The sequence below is a fragment of the Trachemys scripta genome, chromosome 23, assembly GCF_013100865.1.
Source record: "Trachemys scripta elegans isolate TJP31775 chromosome 23, CAS_Tse_1.0, whole genome shotgun sequence".
In the NCBI taxonomy this organism is placed as follows: Eukaryota; Metazoa; Chordata; order Testudines; family Emydidae; genus Trachemys; species Trachemys scripta.
This window is the reverse complement of record NC_048320.1, coordinates 9,057,605-9,075,057: the sequence shown is the minus strand read 5'-3', so window position 1 is coordinate 9,075,057 and position 17,453 is coordinate 9,057,605. Positions and strand designations below refer to the sequence as shown.

At 60.0% G+C, this 17,453-nt stretch overlaps 1 protein-coding gene across 1 annotated transcript; it reads right to left on the bottom strand.

The window, feature by feature from the left end:
• Positions 1-1,768: 1,768 nt before the first annotated feature.
• Positions 1,769-16,780, bottom strand: LOC117869357 (all-trans-retinol 13,14-reductase-like). Its single transcript, XM_034756149.1, has 11 exons — positions 16,524-16,780; positions 10,835-11,017; positions 9,508-9,737; positions 8,947-9,142; positions 7,191-7,388; positions 6,985-7,104; positions 6,469-6,607; positions 5,327-5,436; positions 4,243-4,409; positions 3,102-3,261; positions 1,769-2,825 (listed from the first exon to the last, which is right to left on the bottom strand). Exons 1-11 carry the CDS (start codon positions 16,681-16,683, stop codon positions 2,680-2,682), a joined length of 1,809 nt encoding a protein of 602 aa, XP_034612040.1. The 5' UTR covers positions 16,684-16,780; the 3' UTR covers positions 1,769-2,679.
• Between the last annotated feature and the right edge of the window lie 673 nt (positions 16,781-17,453).

Sequence of the window (17,453 nt, the reverse complement as noted above, 5' to 3'; positions counted from 1 at the left end):
CCAGACATGGCACTCCCCTGCCAGGGCCGGGCCAGACGCTCCCCTCAGCCCCCTGGAAGCTGGTGCTGCAGGCCAGGTCAGCGTCGGCGCGAACACCTCTCTAGCGTCCCACCTGCCCGCCAAGCACCGGCCCGTGGGATGCTCTGGTTCCAGGGACCTCGTCAGTGCAACTTCGTCTCCTTCGGGGCCAGACTCAGAGCTCTTCAGAGCATTAACCCCGGCGGCGTTTCAAGTGTGGGCTCGTCCGGGATTTCAACTGGGAAGTCTCTGAAGATCGGGACGGGCTTCCTCAGCTAGGGGAATTATGTAACTCACACACACCCTGGGTGTGGTGTTGTGGCACTGAAACCACATAGAGAGATTCATGAGTTTGCCTACCAGCCAGGTGGCTTTTAGCTCATGCACTACGCTCCAGAGGTCCCTGGTTTGATCCCACCTGCGGACGGACGGGGTCTGTCGGCGTTACACGTGCGCCTAGCTTTTTCTCATGTGAGCTCAGCTCCCCCTGGGATCCCCAAAGTGCCAGCTGAGCCCGCATCCTTGCTGAGCAGAACATTTTGTGCCGTACTGCCGAGAAACATGGCGTGTCGGGACAAGACAACAGCCAGCAGGGCGGAAAGGGAGATCCAGGACCAGACAATGCCAGGCTACACCCGACAGAGAGGGTGGGGAGTAACCCAGCTGGGACCAGCAGCAGACAACTGGCGTGAGCTGTGGCGAGGGCGCTGGTCTCTCTTCCACTTGTGCCCACCCGAGGGTGCTGGCACCACCCTCAGCTTTGCCCCCTTTGTTTTTCAGCAGCCCCGAGCTCAGACCTAGCGTGGGTTCCATGCTGGGCAGCTGATGCTCGGTTAGCCATAGACGGGATGGTGAGTCCGAGCTGCAGCTTCCAGGTTGGGCATCTGGGCTGGCACCAATCTGCCCTACTTTTACTGCAGCCGCAGGACTGGACATGCACACAGGCATCGCCGCCTCCGATTCGGGCATCAAACCAAGCGCTGCAACCTCCGGACCAAGCGCCCGGCCCGGGAGCCGCGCCACAGCCTGAGCTGGGTACCCGCGCCCTCCGGCCCCTGCCACGGGCTGGAGTATTTGGGGTGCAGGTGGGAGGAAGGCACCACCCCATAGTCCATCCTTGCTGTGCCGCCCTGGCTCAGGGACGCCATTCCCAGCTGGGGGCCGTGCGACCGAATGCACCCCGTATTCACACCCTACACACCCTTGTCATAATCATTGTACACAATAGGCCTTGTGCGGTATCCTCTGAACACTAACAAGTCGCTGGTCAGTAACGTCCTGGTGAAAGGGGCGGAGCGACTATCAGTACAGTGATGAACGTCAGCTGAAATCAGGATGGAGGCGTGTTGACCAGCCAGGGCTGGGGACGGGGTAAACCAGTTTCTCCAAGCCACAGGACCCGCTGACGCCAGATGTCCTCAAAGCTAATGGGGGGGTGTAGGTAGCAAGTGGCCATTCTTTGGCAAGGAAGGGGGGGCAGCATGGACCCTCTACCCCCAACAGCTTTTGGTGTCCGTGCTCCGAGAATGACCTTTATCTAGGGGTGACCTTCAGGAAAATGCATTTGCAAAGGGTGACTGAACTATAAAAATGAGGGGCAAAAACACCCCAAGGGATCGCTCCCCAGCCAGCCATGTCCTGCTCTCTTGCACCGAAGACAACCTTTGGGAGCAGATCCTGGCCTGAGAACGTGGTCAGCAGTGTTACAGGGAACCTGGGGTGCGAATTTCCCCTTGAACCCAGCCCAGTTTCAGTCTAGAAAGCGTTTTACCTTTCTTTCTCCTGTAACCATTTCTGGCTTTAATGCCTTCTACTCGTACTCACTTCACATCTCGCTCTGGTCGTTCAATACACTTATTGGATTCTTTAATCCAAACGAATCCAGGGTTGTGAACTGTTTGAAGGTGGCAAACGGTTGTATACTGAGCCACTCAGAGGGGCAACGGACTAGATCTACCTGGGCTGGACAGTGCAGAACGCACGTTTTGGGGGGGAATCGGGGACCGGGAATGTGCTGAGGCCACCCGGCGCGTGGTAACCCAGGCTGGTGTAGCCAGAGTGTGACTGGCGAGGGCTGGCCTCAGAGCTGCTGGACCAGAGCTGTGGCTTTACTCAGACACTCAGGGTGGTGATTGCAATGCACCCAAGGCAGCAGGGCAGGGGTGGCGCAGCCCCTCACCGGTCTGGGCTGTCATAGGCCGAAAGCCAGGCTGGGTTTTGTCTCCTCGCTCCAGGGCAATGGCCCAGCAGTTGGAGACACAGATGTTCAGGCCCGGGCTGCCGCCCGAGCTCTGGGCCCCTCCCACCGCACAAGGTCCTAGGACCCAGGCCCCAGTCCGTGCCCAAATGTCCACCCCGCAATGAAGCAGCCCCTTAGCCCGAGCCTGAATCAGCTGGCACGGGCCAGCCGCCGGGGTCTAACTGCCGTGTAGACCGATCCACAGAGCCAGCGGCCGGGGGGGGGATCCCAGACTGGGGATGGAGAAGCGGGTTTAGGGGTGAGAACGTGTGTGTAGACGAGGCTCTGATCTTCCTTCTCCGGCACGTTCCCGGCCCCAGGGAAAGCGCTGGGACACGGCGAGGCTGAGCACCAAAGGCCGGAGGTGGGGCAGCTAGTCCATGGGTCACGTGAGCAGGGATGGGGTCCACCCCCCGGGGCCCCTAGGCTGCTTTCTTGCCACGCTCTCTCTTGAGTCTCTTCTTCAGGAGCAGCAGGTCCACGTAGAGGATGCGGTTGAGGACGGCGGAGGCACAGATGAGGCCGCCGTGCAAGGCCCCGGCCAGGCCGCAGCTGAAGACGTCCTGCCCTGGGATGGGGGACACAAGCAAGGGTGTCGGAGAGCGGAGCAGCCACGCTTACCCTGGGCCCTCCCGCCACCCAGACATCCCCCACGCCCCGCTCCTGTGACGTCAGGGCTCAACCCAAGAGTAGGGGGTGGGACCCCAGCAGCTCTGGCTGGATTGCCAACCTGCCAGGCCCCCGCCAAGGCCCGCTGGGCCACCCCAATGCCTAGGCCGAGCGGGGTGAGCTCCACCGGCCAGGGCGGGGGGGTGACGGTGCCGGGGAGGGAGGCTGCCCTTACCCGTGAGGTAGAGGTTCCGGACGGGCGTCTCCGCCCGCATGGTGGCCACGACGGCCGGCGCGAAGCGGCTCACGTGGTGCTCGGCCCCGTACATCTCCCCGCGGGGCGCCCCCAGGTAGTGCTGGTTGGTGAGAGGGGAGGCCGCCTCCAAGAACTCCACCTGCCCACAGGGAGGGTGAGAAAAGGCAGGCCAGGGAGAAACATGGGGCTACAGAACCCCCCGCCGCCAGCCCTTCCAGCCCCCCGCCCTGCCCCTCAAGCCACGCCCGCAGCATGGACTCTAGGGCACAAGTCCCTCCAGGTCAGGGTCCTTGTCCCATTGCCCTTGGACCCCCACTCCACCCGCCTGCCCGCCCGCCCGCTCTCAGGCAGTGGCTTCGCTGGGAAGAGGGGGCTAAAAAGCTGTTAACACGTGAACATCCCAATGCCGACACAGCAAGCTGTGCCTCCCACGTGTTCGCTGCGTGAGGCAGGCCCTCAGCTCCCTGCTATGTACATACGTGTGTGTGCGTGTACGTGTGCAGTGATCTCTTCACAAGCCGGGGGGCTTTGCCTGGGTCCAATGGCTCCCCTGGAGCTAGCAAAGGGATCTCAGGTTGCTTTTCCAAACCGGGCTTTCGGGTCGGGGTTAAACCTGGGCTCGCCACTAAAGGGGCCCTGGACCGGCTAGTCCACGTACAAGCGACAGCTCGCCTTGTCTAGGTTAGGGCTCTAACACGGGTTCCAGTCTGGACATGGCTTCTGGCCGCCCCCCGTCCTTGGGACACGCCTTGAACAGGCTCTAGCAACGTCCCCTCTGCGCCGGCTAATCGCGGTTATCACGAGGTGGCAAACTAGCCTTCGCAGGACCGTCGCTCCCACAATCCCTTGTGGCTCTTCCCCCATCCCATCGAGCTGAGTACGAATGCTCCGCGGCAGTCCCAGGCCCAGAGACCAAGAGGCTGATCTGAGAACCTGGACCTACGTGCAGGGCCCTGCCTATTTCAACTTGAGCTTTGGGTCCGCCTGGGACCTTCTGGCAGCTAGTCCTTGGGCATAGAGCAATGGAGCTGTGGGGCTAATGCTTCCAGGGGTCACAGAGCTACTGGCACTCCAGTAGAAGCCAGCACAGGCCAGCTGGAGGAGTCTACTGGGGCGTCACCTTGCCACGGAGCTGAGGGAACCTCTCCAAGGCCATGTCCAGCAGCCGCTGGGCGATCTCCATCTTGTAGGCGTGGTAGTCATCCCCTCTGTTTTTCACACCGGCCCCTGACCACTCTTCGAACCACTCGTAGCGAGCCATGGTCAGGATGGTCATGCAGGACCGGCCTGGAACACCGCCACCAGGGAGAGGACAGGGGAAAGAGCTCTGGTCTCAAACCTCTGGAGATCCTCCTGAACAGGCCCCTGCCCCCACCAACGCTCCCCCACTCTGTGATGTTGGGCCAGCCCCCCAAATGGGAGAAGGACATCTGGAGCCCCCTGAAACGTGCTCAGGGGTGCGGGGGGGAGGCTGGCCGTCCTAGCTGAGCACGTGTGGCCAGGGCGACGTATCGCTGGGAGCCACTGCGCTAGGACAGAGCATCGGCCTGAAGAGATGGGACCGGGTCTTCAGCCGGCGTGAACCAGGAACGTGCTTTCTAGCTCAGCGCCAGGCAACTGGGTTCCACCGCGTCACCTGCTGAGCAGGGAGCAGCGCCTCCCGGCTTCCCGGCCCGCGGAGCCAGACGTGCACGAGCCAGACTCCTCTAGTGTCCTCTGCCTAGGAGGTCGGGAGATCACCAGAGCCCGAGCACAACACCCCGTCTGGCGTTTTCTCCAGCCCTCGAATGGTTTGGGTTTGTCCCCAGGACATTTCACCATTGGCCAGGGGCCGGCATGATCCTTAGATCCAGGGGCACCATACGGAGGGTAGCAGGGCTTTAAGGATGGGGCAACAGGTCTGTGTGAGAAGTGTGACCCGTTGGCTACTGGGCAGGGTGGCCAGCAGGTACACAGACGGCTCAGTTTTGCTGGTCCTCGGCCAGGTGGCATCTCCTTGACCTTCCATGAACAGGAACCTCCTAAGTCCTCATTTCTGCCCTGCTGTGTCCTACTCCCCTATGTTCGGGGCATCTCAAGGTTGTGCCATCCCGGCACGGCCCCCCTCTCTTCCCCTCACCCGACACACTGCCCCCTTCCCCACTTCCAAGGGCAGATATCCCCCCGCCCCACCCTCCAATGGTTCCCGGTCTCCGGGTGGGTACCTGGGTGCCTCTGCTGGTACGTGGGGTCCTTGGCTGATGGGAAGGTGATGAACATCATGGGCACGTTCTCACTGACCTCCTCCCTGCTGAGGGCAGCGTAGCGGGTCATCCTGAAAGGACCAGAAAGGGCACAAATGGCACAGCAGGATGCAGACCTCCTGGGGAGGAGGAGAAGTGGGGGGCTGCACCCTATCTCTCTGTACCCATGAGCTGCCCTCGCCACCTACCCCACCCCCTCCTGTGCATGGAGTAACAGTGCTGCCCAGTGGGCGAACGTACAGCACCAAGCTCCACGGGGCCCTGATCTCAGCTGCGTTCTGTGTTCTGCCAGGGGGCAATTCCCATCACCTCCCGCTTACAAGTGAACTCAGCCGCCAACCGCTCCCCTGGGCCCTGTCCTCCAGGTCTGACCTCGACCCCTGGCATGCGAGCAGGTCTGGGTCACAGCACATGGTAGGGTGAGGGGCTGAGGTCACAGGCGCTGGCTGAGACGGAACATAGAGAGGACAAGGCCTAGTAACTTTCTATGGCTCCGTCCATCTGCCACACTTTAAAGTACAGACCCTGTCTGTCGAATTCAGTCATTAACAGTGCTCCGGTCAGTGTCTTCGGATAACGTGGGCATTTTTCATTTGCATCATGTTTTCCATGACTACTTCGGTTTCCCCTTCACCTCCCCAAGGGTGCGGCAGGTAAGGGATGCGCAGGGATCCCATCACTCGCCCTTGAAATGCAGCCACCTCTGGGGCGGGACATAGCAGCTGTTTGCCAGCTCAGCCGCACCAGGCAGGAGAGGAGGAAAAATCCCACCTGGGAGTCTAGGTGGGCGGCTGGAGGGTGGGCAGAATGGAACCAGCCGAGGGTTGTTTCCAATGTAAGCGCCTCTGTTTTTCTGTGCCCAGCGCTAGGGCCGAGCTCTCGGCTGGGGTCCCTCAGCGCTACCATAACGCAAATTAAAGGCTAGACTGGGGCCGGGTCGCAGGGTCTACCACGACCTGATCCCTTTTGGCCTTAAGATGCTCTACGGTGAAGAGCACCACAGGATCTGTACTGACCGAGGCCCGGGGCCAGGACCCGGGTGTCAGAGATGGGACAGACGGAGAAGCACACCTAGTCCGAGGGACCTTTGGCCTGTCACTTACATCTCGTCCAGATCGTTGTGCAGGTAGATCCAGTAGTTGGTAGATTTGATGCCCAGCTCCTCGGCGGTCCCCTGGAGGCCCACGAAGACCAGGAAGGAGCCCATGCCGTGCTGTACCATGCCGAGCACAGACTGGATCCCTGGAAGAGAGAGCGAGGGGTTGTTAGCCATTGTACCCCAGGCTAACACAGTCTGGTTCTCCCGCACCTGCTAGTGTCTGGGGCACAGAGGGTTCAGAGCCAGCTCCTGCCCGTGTGGTCTTGCTCCCGCTCTTTCGCTTTGGGTCTGGAGGCCCAGGCTTCAGTTCCACGGGGCCACCCTAGGACATCCCAGATGCGCCAGGAGTGCAGGACAGCCCGACGCTGGCAGCCGTGCCCATCCGTTCTCTCTGCCACCCCACAGACCGCTCATTTGCAGGGGCCAGTCGTCTGCAAGACTGGGCCCTTGCCAGGGCGCCTGGAGAGGGGTGGGGCAGACCCCACCTCTGCTGAGGTCCCAGGGGGCTGCTCCCCTTTACCTGCTTTGCTCCTGATCTCGGGGGGCAGCAGTGTCCCAAAGGTGTTGAATATCCCAGCGTCCGAGATCACTACGGGGGCATAAACCTTCTCCTCCTGGCCCCGCTTCTGCACCGTCACTCCTGCCGGGAGACAAGGACACCAGACCCTAGGAGACGCACTTCCGCCGTCTGGGGAGGGGGGAACCCAGGTGCCCCTGGGGACTCACCCACAGCCGCGCCGCCCTCGGACAGCAGGATTCTCCCCACGCGGGCTCTCACCAGCACAGCACCTCCAGCCCGCTGGATCACCGGGATGGCGTGGAAGGCGATCTCGCTGGCGCCCCCACGTGGATACCAGGCGCCGCGCTTGTAGTGGTGCACCATGAGGGCGTTGATGAGGAAGCTGGAGTCCCGGGGGGGAACGCCTGGCGGGGAGGGAAAGTGTCACAAAAAGTAACCACTCCCTCCGCGGATTTCACTCCAACCCCAGAAGCCACGTCCTTGCCCTGGAATGACCCAGACATCGTCAAGGCCTGAACCTGGGGTTGCCCTGGATTTGAAGGGGGTAGATATGTGCTCCAACTAATTGCAACCCTATTAGTGAAGAGTTCATTTGGAGACAGGCATTTAAAAGCGAAATCATAACTGTTGGCAGTTTTGCTAATCAGAATGGGAGGAGGGGAGGAAAAGTAACTAACTGAGAATGTGGAGATATGTGGATGGACGGCCGTGAATCTAGACGGCGCTGATAGTACAAGTTTATTGAAAGTTAGAAAAGTGCCGATTTAGTAGCGGGTCATTCTCTATGTGTTCTGTAGAAGTTAGTTATCAAAAGTTTAGATGATCCGAGTGTACTTTGGGAGCCGTCCCGGGAAGCTATCCTGGGAGAGACATTTTCCTGACACCTTTACTCCCCGGCAGGGAGGCGTTTGACCAGCGCTGATCTGTCGTGGATGACTCAATACTGGCTCCGAATATTGGTAAATACCTGGGATGTTCTAAACCAGGGGTAGGCAACCTATGGCACAGGTGCCGAAGGCGGCCCGCGAGCGGATTTTCAGTGGCACTCACACTGCCCGGGTCCTGGCCACCGGTCCGGGGGGGCTCTGCATTTTAATTTAATTTTAAATGAAGCTTCTTAAACATTTTAAAAACCTTATTTACTTTACATACAACAATCGTTTAGTTCTATATTATAGACTTCTAGAAAGAGACCTTCTAAAAACGTTAAAATGTATGACTGGCACGCGAAACCTTAACTCAGAATGAATAAATGAAGACTCGGCACACCACTTCCGAAAGGTTGCCGACTCCTGTTCTAAACCTATTGTTTTTGTCTGTGTGTGCTTAAACCTAATAAAGTGCGGTGTTAGACAAGAGGACATTTAATCCTTGATCAGACAGAATCGCTGAGTTCCTGTTGGTTTGTTCCTGGAGTGAAATAGTTAAGTTGTCCCTGTTGGGGGTTCTGACAACCCCGGGTGACACTGGTACCCTCAACGCACGCGCCTACCCACTGAGCTAAGGGAGTAACTCCACCAGCTGTAAGGCAGTAGGAGGCTGTTATATTACACCATTGAGGGTATTATATATAACGACACGTTCATTAATCATAACATCACATAACAAATGAATAATAAACGAAACAAACTGTAAAGTAAAATCAAAAATAATGCTTATAATAAATGAATAATAAACGAAAATCATTGGCTACATACTCCAGGACAACGGCTCCCCCGTCCCCCTACCCCGCTCAGTCAGTGTATTACACAACCCCACTGACTTCCATGGAGCGGCATCAGTACGGTCAAGACGTCCCCAGGAGTGTAAAACATCCCCAGGGCCTGGAGAGCTCCTCTGCCATCCAGCGACCCCTGGCGTGGCTCAGCAGTCAGTGGGCACCGCGGTTCCAAGCCCGCTGACCTGGGGCACCCTGCCTCGTTGGGGGGACCCATGGGGGCAGGTGGCTGGGGCCCACCTCACCGTAGAAGAAGTAGCTGAGGACCACCTGCAGGTCCTTGTTGGCTGTCAGCCGATCCACGACCTGGCTGTGGCTGGTGTCCGCCATCTTGAAGACGGGGGAGACCCAGTGAACGAGGCCCATGCGGATCAGCAGCGTGGCCAGCCAGAGGGGGATCATCTTGAGCATGGCGATGAGGGGCACCCGTGTCGCCGCCACCTGTGGGAAAGGTGAGAGCAACCCACAGTAACGGGCCTAGCAGAGCCTTCTGCCTCTCCCAGGAAGGGAGGGAGAGGGCCCCAGCCATCCCAGAGCCTGAGCGGGAGACTCTCAAGCACAATGGCACCTGTGCATCACAAGGCAGAATGGCCCAGTGGTCAGAGCATCAGACTGGGCCTCAGGGCTCTGTTCCCTGCTCTGAGTGACCCTGGGCAAGTCACCTCCCCCTCTGTGTCTCTGTTTTCCCCACCCAGGCAAGGCCAGGTTCTGTCGCTGGGCGCACGTACAGCACCAAGCACCATGGGGCCCCGATCTCAGCTGGGGCTGCTGCAGCCAGGGGGCCGTTCCGCGACCTTGGCTCTCACCTTGGACAGCCTCATGAACTCCCGGATGGCCTCCTTCTCCGCCGGGAACTGCTTCTCCAGCTCCTCCGCAAAGGTCCGTTTCCCTGAGCGCAAGTGGTAGTCCCGGTCCCCTACCGTCACGCAGTCATAGGGGTCCTCCAGCCGCACCCACTCCAGCTGCCCGTCCGTGAGCTGGTCCAAAGCCACCCGCAGCATGCCCATCGGGTGCATCTGACCCACGTAGTGGATGCCTGCCGGGCCAGGAGGGCAAGAGAAAGGGTTAGCCCCGGTGATATGGAGGTGGACGGGGCTTGGAAGGCGAGATCTTTGGGGGTGGGGCTTGGAGAAAAGCGGGAGATCCGGGCCAGACTGGGCAGAGCCATAACCCACTGGGGCTAGCCAGAGGAAGCATGCCCGGGTGCCACGTACTGCACACACGCCACCCCTGTGGCTGGCAGCCGAGCCCACCTACCCCGGTGCCGGTAGCCACCTCGGCAGCCTCCCATCCAATTACCGGTCAGACCCCACGCTGCTTAGCTTATGAGATCTGACATGAATCTGGCGGCCCACAGGGGTTAGAGCGGCAGGACAAAAGCGACAGCTGCTAGGGAATTAAGTAAACCAATTAGCCGTCATCCTGCTCTTGGAGTCACCTTCAGAGAGGTGGAGCTGGGGGGTTTTGGTTTGGTTTTGACCTCAACTAACCTTGTTGTTAGGCCCCGTGTCCCCCACGACACACTGCAGAGAGGGTGTGCCAGCACCCGGGGTGGGGGGGATCTTCGCACAACCATCCCCTAGAGAAATCAAACCACCTTCCGACCTGGTACCGATATTACTGCCCACTTGTGGGGCAGGTCCTTATCATGACCTCCCATTTTACAAATGGGGAAACTGAGGCACAGAGCAGGGACGGGACTTGTCCCCCCACCCCCAGGTCATGCAGTGAGACCTTTCCCGCTTTCAAATCCCGCCTTCCAACTCTCCTTTGCTGCGATGCCCACAAAACCCATGACAGAAGTGAGGCAGGCGGTGCCCACTGTGCCAGCCAGTATGGGTCATCAATCCCTTCTGCTCCCCCGTCTGCTCACCCCGGCCAATTGGGGGGGGTCCCCGGAAAAATAGGCGCCCCCACGTCTCCGACCCGCTCCACCTGCCCAGCACTCCTGCTGGGGAGCGGGGCAAGCCCCCGCACCCTGACCCCATTTCCCCAGCAGGTGTGCTGGGCGGGGGAGGGACTGCCCTCCACCCAGGCAAGAAGCTGTAGCGGGGGGTCCCACAGGCCGGGCCTTGCCCCAAGGAATCCAGCATCTCCTTTGACGTCATCAAGCAGGCTCCTCCCACCGCTTACCCACGTCAAACTCAAAGCCTTTCTCCTGGAAGGTGTGGCAGCATCCCCCCGCCTGGTCGTGCTGCTCCAGCACCAGGACCCGCTTGCCGGCCTTTGCCAAGACAGCCGCCGCGGCCAGGCCTCCGATCCCGCTGCCAATCACGATGGCGTCCAGGTCGGGCGGCACCTTCTCCAGGGCGAAACCTGGCAAGGGATGGCAAAGGGTGAACAACGCCAGAGCCCACAGGATCCCGGGGGTGTGGGAGGGGAGACCCGTGCCACGGCCCTACTATGGGGGGACATGGGGTCGCTGCCACCCAGCCCGAAACCTTCTGTCTCATTCTCCTGGCCCCGCTGCGGCTTCTCACCCCAGGCACCCAGGACGATGGGACTCCCCAGCGGCTCTGGTGCCTCTTGCGGGGGGCTGTGATGAATCCAAAGGGGGTTTCTTCACCGAGGCTGCAGGACACAGGCAGAACCGGCGGGTCCCTCTGCTCACCAGAACGCCTGGCAGGGTCTCCCTGGCGGAGACAGCTGGCTACAGCCCAGCGACACAGCCCCGAGGGCCAGATTCCCTCTCCCCAGCGCTGGGGGGGGGGTGTCATTCCTACCAGGGAATCTGAGCCGTAGGGCCACAGGACCACCCTGCCCTGGTGTGAATGGCTGAGGGTGGGGGGGCAGGTATGTTCATCTAGGACCGAGCAACTCAACCTTGCACTGGAGGGGGGCAGGTACCCACGTAACTTTCGCTAAGTCTCTCTTGCTGGGGTTCCTCCCTTGGGACTGGCTGGGGCTATGGTGAAAGGATTGCCCTAGTGGGAAGGGGGGCGCTGACCCCGGGATTAACACTTGATCTCCCCGAAAGGGGGTCGGGGCTTCGGCAGGGACGGCGGAGCCAGTCTGCTGATGCCGGGGCCCTCCGACGGGTGTCACAAACGAGATGTGGGGACCACGTCAGAGCAGCTACCCCAACAAAGGGCAGCCTCCACGACCCAAGTGGGCTGTAGTCCATGAAAGCTTATGCTCTAATAAATTTGTTAGTCTCTAAGGTGCCACAAGTACTCCTGTTCTTTTTGGCTGCCTCAGTTTACCAGGGCTGACCAGACAACCCTGGCAGCTTTCCGAGAGGGGCTGGGCTCCACGCGCTGAGTAGACAGCTTCCCAGAGAGCTGGGGTCTTGCTGGGCCAGCTGGGGGGAGCTGCCCCGAACGAAGTAGGTGCGTGGCCAGCAGAACCAAAGGGCGGAGTGGAAAACGTTTTGCAGCGACCGGAGGTGTGTGGGTCCCCGAGCGCCGCCCAGGGCATGAGGCAGTGCTACTCTCGGCCCCAGCAATCCCGGGAGAGGCTCGGGGAGTCTGCCAGCAGCCTCCGGCTCATCCTACAGTCCCGCTACAAGCCCCACACCCACAGCTGGACTTCAAGGCCTGACGACTGGGTCACAAAAGCCCAAAGCAACCCAGGGCTGGGCGGCCACCTGCTACCGACGACCTCTGACCCTTGCGGCCTGGCCCGGGACGGATCAAGACTCCCAGGTAAGACCCACGACCCCGCCCCTCCAGACACAGGAGCAGCCGGGCGACACGCAGCCCAGCTGCCGAGACCCGGTCACTCCGCCCCCACTCCCAGGACCTGGCCCGAGGGGCCACGGGCCGACACGTCCAGCCGCAGGGCTGAGCGGATGGAGACGCACATGCAGATGCTGCCCGGGATAGGGCTGGTCGTGAGGGCTGGTGCTGCCGCGTATGCAGCACGCAGCAGCCTAGGGCACCATGAAATGGGGGGCAATTTGGTGGGTATGCTGAGCAGAGAGATGGCAGGAAACCCCACCCCAATGTCCCAGGGCCGATCTCCGGGGTGAGGGCTGGCTGCTGCAGAGATCCAGCGGGCTGAGAGCCAGAGAGCAGCATCGGAGAGAGACGGCGCTGGGGTTGGACTAGTTGACTGGGCTGTTCCTGGGTGAACTCCTGCCGCCCCCACGGCGGGAGGGCTGGTCTTCACCCCCAGGCAAGAGCTGATGGGGACCCTCCTGCTAGCCAGGGAACCCCCCGCACCGGACCCAAGCCCCAGACCGACCCAAAGAGAGAGGATTTGATTCTCATTGCCACCCAGGCCCCCTTGCATTGCCAGAGCGTGGCCTCTCGCTCTCTGTGTCTGGGTCCGATTCTAACCCAGGACGAGGCCCAGAGCCAGCCCGACACGTGAGCTGGAGGGAACATCCAACTCCAGCACGGGAGCGGAGGGAGATGGGAAAAGCCCAGCCCCGGCGGACCGGAATAGACGCAGATTAAACCGAAAAACACAGGCCGAGAAGGGCTCGGTCCATCTGCCGTGGCGGACGAGGGGGATTATCGTGTTGCTGGATAACGAGGAAATAGGTGGCCGGGTTGAGTCAAAGCCACTGCGCCAGGGGGCGGGGAGGGAGCGGAGGAAGGAGCAGATGGAAACAAAGGTTCAAAATGAAACGGGGATCAGGGCAGGGAGGAGGGGAGCGAGCACGGGGCGCCCGCAGGACTGTCCGGATGGGCTGTTCGCCCAGACACCGCGAGGCACGAGGGGAGAGTCTGTCGGCCCTCAAATTAGTCAGTGCCTTGGAGAAGCGATGCGGCCCGGCTGAGGCCAGGGCATGCCCTGTCTCTCACCTTGGCTGCCTTGCGCCAGGCTTAGGGGACATTGGAGGACGTCCCCGTGCCAATCTGGTGTCCTGGGCCAGCTCCTGCTTCCATGGCTGGGCAGGTTTCAAACAAAGCGTCTGGCTCTGGGGAGCAGGTCTTTAGGGTCGGTTACCTGAGTAATACTGACTCACACAACTAGCACCTTTCAGCCCGGGGGGACTCGCCGAATTTTACCTGTGGGAACAGTGAATCCATTCGAACAAACACACGCTCTGGGGGAAACTGAGTCACAGCGAGGGGGAGTGATTTGCTCAAGGTCACAGAGCGGTGCAGCAGGGAATGGAACCCAGGAGTCCTGATTCCTAGTCTCCTGCTTCGTGAGCTCTTTGGAGCAGGGCCCACCTTTTGGTTCTGGGTCCTTTCTTTGGTGCCCACCCAGGCCGTGCCGGTCCTGCACACGACAAGGGCGAGTGGGTGGAGATAGTGTTGCCCCACATACGGGGGGACAGTCCCTCCGTCCTGGGCTGAGACTGCACACGCCCCCAGACGCCAGCTCTGGGCAATGACTGCAGCACCCCAGAGAGCAGGGGTGCAGTGCGAGAAACGATCCGCCCCCGTGCAATCGGGTCAGACCCACGCAGACGTGAGGTGTTTCAGAAGCAGGTTCCTATTGTCTAGATTTACTCACAACTTTGAATATTTGTTTCCTGTTATTAGCGACACACATTTTATACAAAGAGAAATGGGCGCAGCCCCTTTAAGAAAAGACAGGGTGGGGGCACAGTGAGTGAGCTCTTGCGGGGGTCTGAAGCAGGCAGAGGGGGGACTTCTGCCAGAAAAGGCTGAGCTAGGGGTGGGGCTCAGCCTGCAAGAACCTCCTAAGGACAAAAAGTTTCGCTTCCCAGCGCAAACAAGGTTCTCCTTTGCAAAACTGGGTCTTGTGATTAAAGGGGTGACAAATGCGGAGATTTGTTCTGGGCCCCAGGCTGCAAAACGGAGCTTGCAAATTCTCCCAGGGTCTCCTGACTGGGACAGAGTGGCTGTGCGTGGCATGGGCCGATCCAACAAATCTGAGGGGCACCGGGCAGGGAGGTTAGAAAGGGAACGTGTTCGGTGAGTGGGGAGGAAGGTACTGTCCCTGATGTTCCATCTCAGTGATCAAAGTCAGGAAAGGGAAGGGGGCAAACCTGACCCACAAAAGGCTAACCAGGAAAAAAAACAACCCACGCAAGAACGGAAAGAAGCTTGTCGGAAGTAGGGCGACCAGATGTCCCGATTTTATAGGGACAGTCCCGGTTTGGGGGTCTTTTTCTTATATAGTCTCCTATTACCCCTCACCCCGTCCTGATTTTTCACACTTGCTGTCTGGTCACCCTCGTCGGAAGACGGAGCAGGCAGTGCGGCAGCGACACAAGACAAGAGAGTGACTTGGAGCAGATGAAAACGGAACCGTTGAACACAAGGGGAATAAGGGGGGAGAGTCTCGGATCCAGCAGAACCCGCCATCCGTGTTTAGGAACGATTTCACAACAACTCACCAGACTGGTGATTCCGTGCAACAGGCCAGTTTTCCAGACGTCTGGCAACCAAACTGATCATGGATAAAGAGGGGTTATCCCGGGCCAGCAATTCTAGAAGGTGGGCTCCGTGCGCTCAGCCCAGAACTAAACCTCCAAAGTTTTACAGAGAATCAGAGCGATCTCCCATTGCCCCAAAGGCCGTGTCTACACTGCGAATGCTTTGTTGGTATAACTTTAGACCCAGCATAGGCCACCAGAAGGAGTTTTTTCTGCCAGCACAGCCATACCACTTCCCCGAACGACACATTAGCTATGCCCACAGAAGCAGGGGCGGCTCTATGCTTTTTGCCACCCCAAGCACGGCAGTCAGGCGGCCTTCGGCGGCATGCCTGCGGGCGGTCCACGGTCACGCGGATTCAGCGGCGTTTCTGCGGGTGATCTGCTGGTGCCGCGGCTTCGGCGTACCCGCCGCCCACATTGCCGCCGAAACCGCGGAACCAGCGGACCTCCCGCAGGCACGCCGCCGAAGGCCGCCTGACTGCCGCCCTCACAGCGACCGGCTGGCTGCCCCCCACAGCTTGCCGCCCCAGGCACGCGCTTGGTGCGCTGGTGCCTGGAGCCGCCCCTGCACAGAATCACTCTTCCGCTGCGTCTACACTGGGGTTTTGCTGGTACAGCACGCGGTATTATCACACCCCTGACCAACACAGCTACCAACCAACCGGTGTAGTGTAGACGTGGCCTAAGGCAGACCCTAGGGACACATTACCTACAAAAGTGCCACCAATCTCTGTCAAACATTAACAAAGGCGGTTCAAGAACTCAGCGAGGGACACCGCTGGATTTCCCGGAGAGTACAATGGATCTTGATCCCAAAAAAATGGCCTTTGCATCCGAGAAAGTAGAGTGTGTGTTAAAACGCCCATCTGGAGTGGCTCGAAGGCAGTCGATTTGGACCAGAATATCAGAGCTGACCTAAAACGGCACTTATGGGATTTAAACAGCGCTGACTTCGGTTGGAAAAAGCTCGTCGCTCGGAAGTGAAGCACCGGCAAAAATTAAGGGCATCTGAGCAACCGAGGCTACTACAAAGAAACGCCTGTTGTGGAGGAAGGAGAAACGAGCAATCTCCCCCCGTTAAAGAGCATAATTGGATACCCCTACATCACTAGCTTCTCGGGTGGAGCGGGACACTAAAGCAACCAGACGGCTAGAAACTGCGGTAGCAGCTCTCACCCAGAGCGTAAGTTCAGGGAATCGCTAAACTAATCCCGCAATAGCCACCAGAAAGGCCAAATGCAGCGGAATGATCGGTCAGAACTGCCCACGGGGAACCTCAGCGGACAGATGTGATCGCTGCTACCCCAGACACGTCGGGAAACAGGAGAGGGTCACAACCGGGAGGGGCAGGGAATGAGCAACCCCCCGGGGAAGTCCGAGGATACGTGCGCCTACTGCCAGCCAGAAGGCGACGGGGGACAGGCGCCTGTGGGACGGTGTCAGAGCCGCCCAGGTGCCACTTAGAGCTCACGCCCTCCCCGCCCTTGGCACTCTCCCTGGCTCACGCTCTACACTTACCCTGCTTCAGGACCTTGTCCCTGACTTTCTGATCCGTGACCAGCGGCCTGGGGGGCTGCAGGGGGCCCCCGGCAAAGGGGTTCCCCGGCCGGCCGAAGAGCCGGGCACCCAGCAGCCCCAAGGCCAGCAGGCAGAGGACGAGGACAAGCGCAGGCCACATTGCTGCGGGCTGCGGAGCTCAGCACAAATCCCAGCAAAGGAGGCCGACTGGAGTCTATGTGCGCTGGGAGGGGAGGCTGGGAGCAGCAGGTGGGCGGGGAGCCGGCTTGGCCTCAGTCCCAGCGGATAAGCCAAGGGCTGTTAACCCTTTGCTCAGCGCTGCCTGGGGAGGCACTGCGGATCCGGCCTGCCCACCCAGTGCCTCCGCTGCTCTCGGATAAACTGATGCAGTGCTCCAGACCAACTTACCCTGAAGACAGGTTGATCCCCCTGTGATGAAGTGGGGGGTTTTCTTGTTTTCTGTGGAGTTTCAATAGTTTGTATGCGGAGGGGGTGGGACTCAGTTTCCCTGGTGTTACTGGTTTAACGAGGTGAGGGGAGAGGGAGTTTGTTGTTGCAGAGGACCGGAGAAAGAACGTGGGGACCCAGCCGATGGCCGGGAGGATGGATACCCCAGCGACCGGTGACCTGGCGACCTGGTGACCCAGAGGCCCAGCTGAGGAGACGCAGCCGGTTTTGGCCAGTGAGCGGACAATGGGCTGCAGAGTGAGGACCCAGTGACCCAACCAGCCGGTTCCAGCCAGAGGACAGAAGCGGGGAGAGGAGGCCCCGGTTTACGACCCTGTTTACCTGGAGAGAAGACAATGGACCGAGGTGGGGCCTGGAGCTCAGATGCCCAGCTGGGAAGCAGGGGGGCTCGGGGCTGGAAAGGGGGAGCAGGCAGAGCCCACCTGGATGCAGAGAGACTGTGATGTGCTGGGCTGAGGGAGG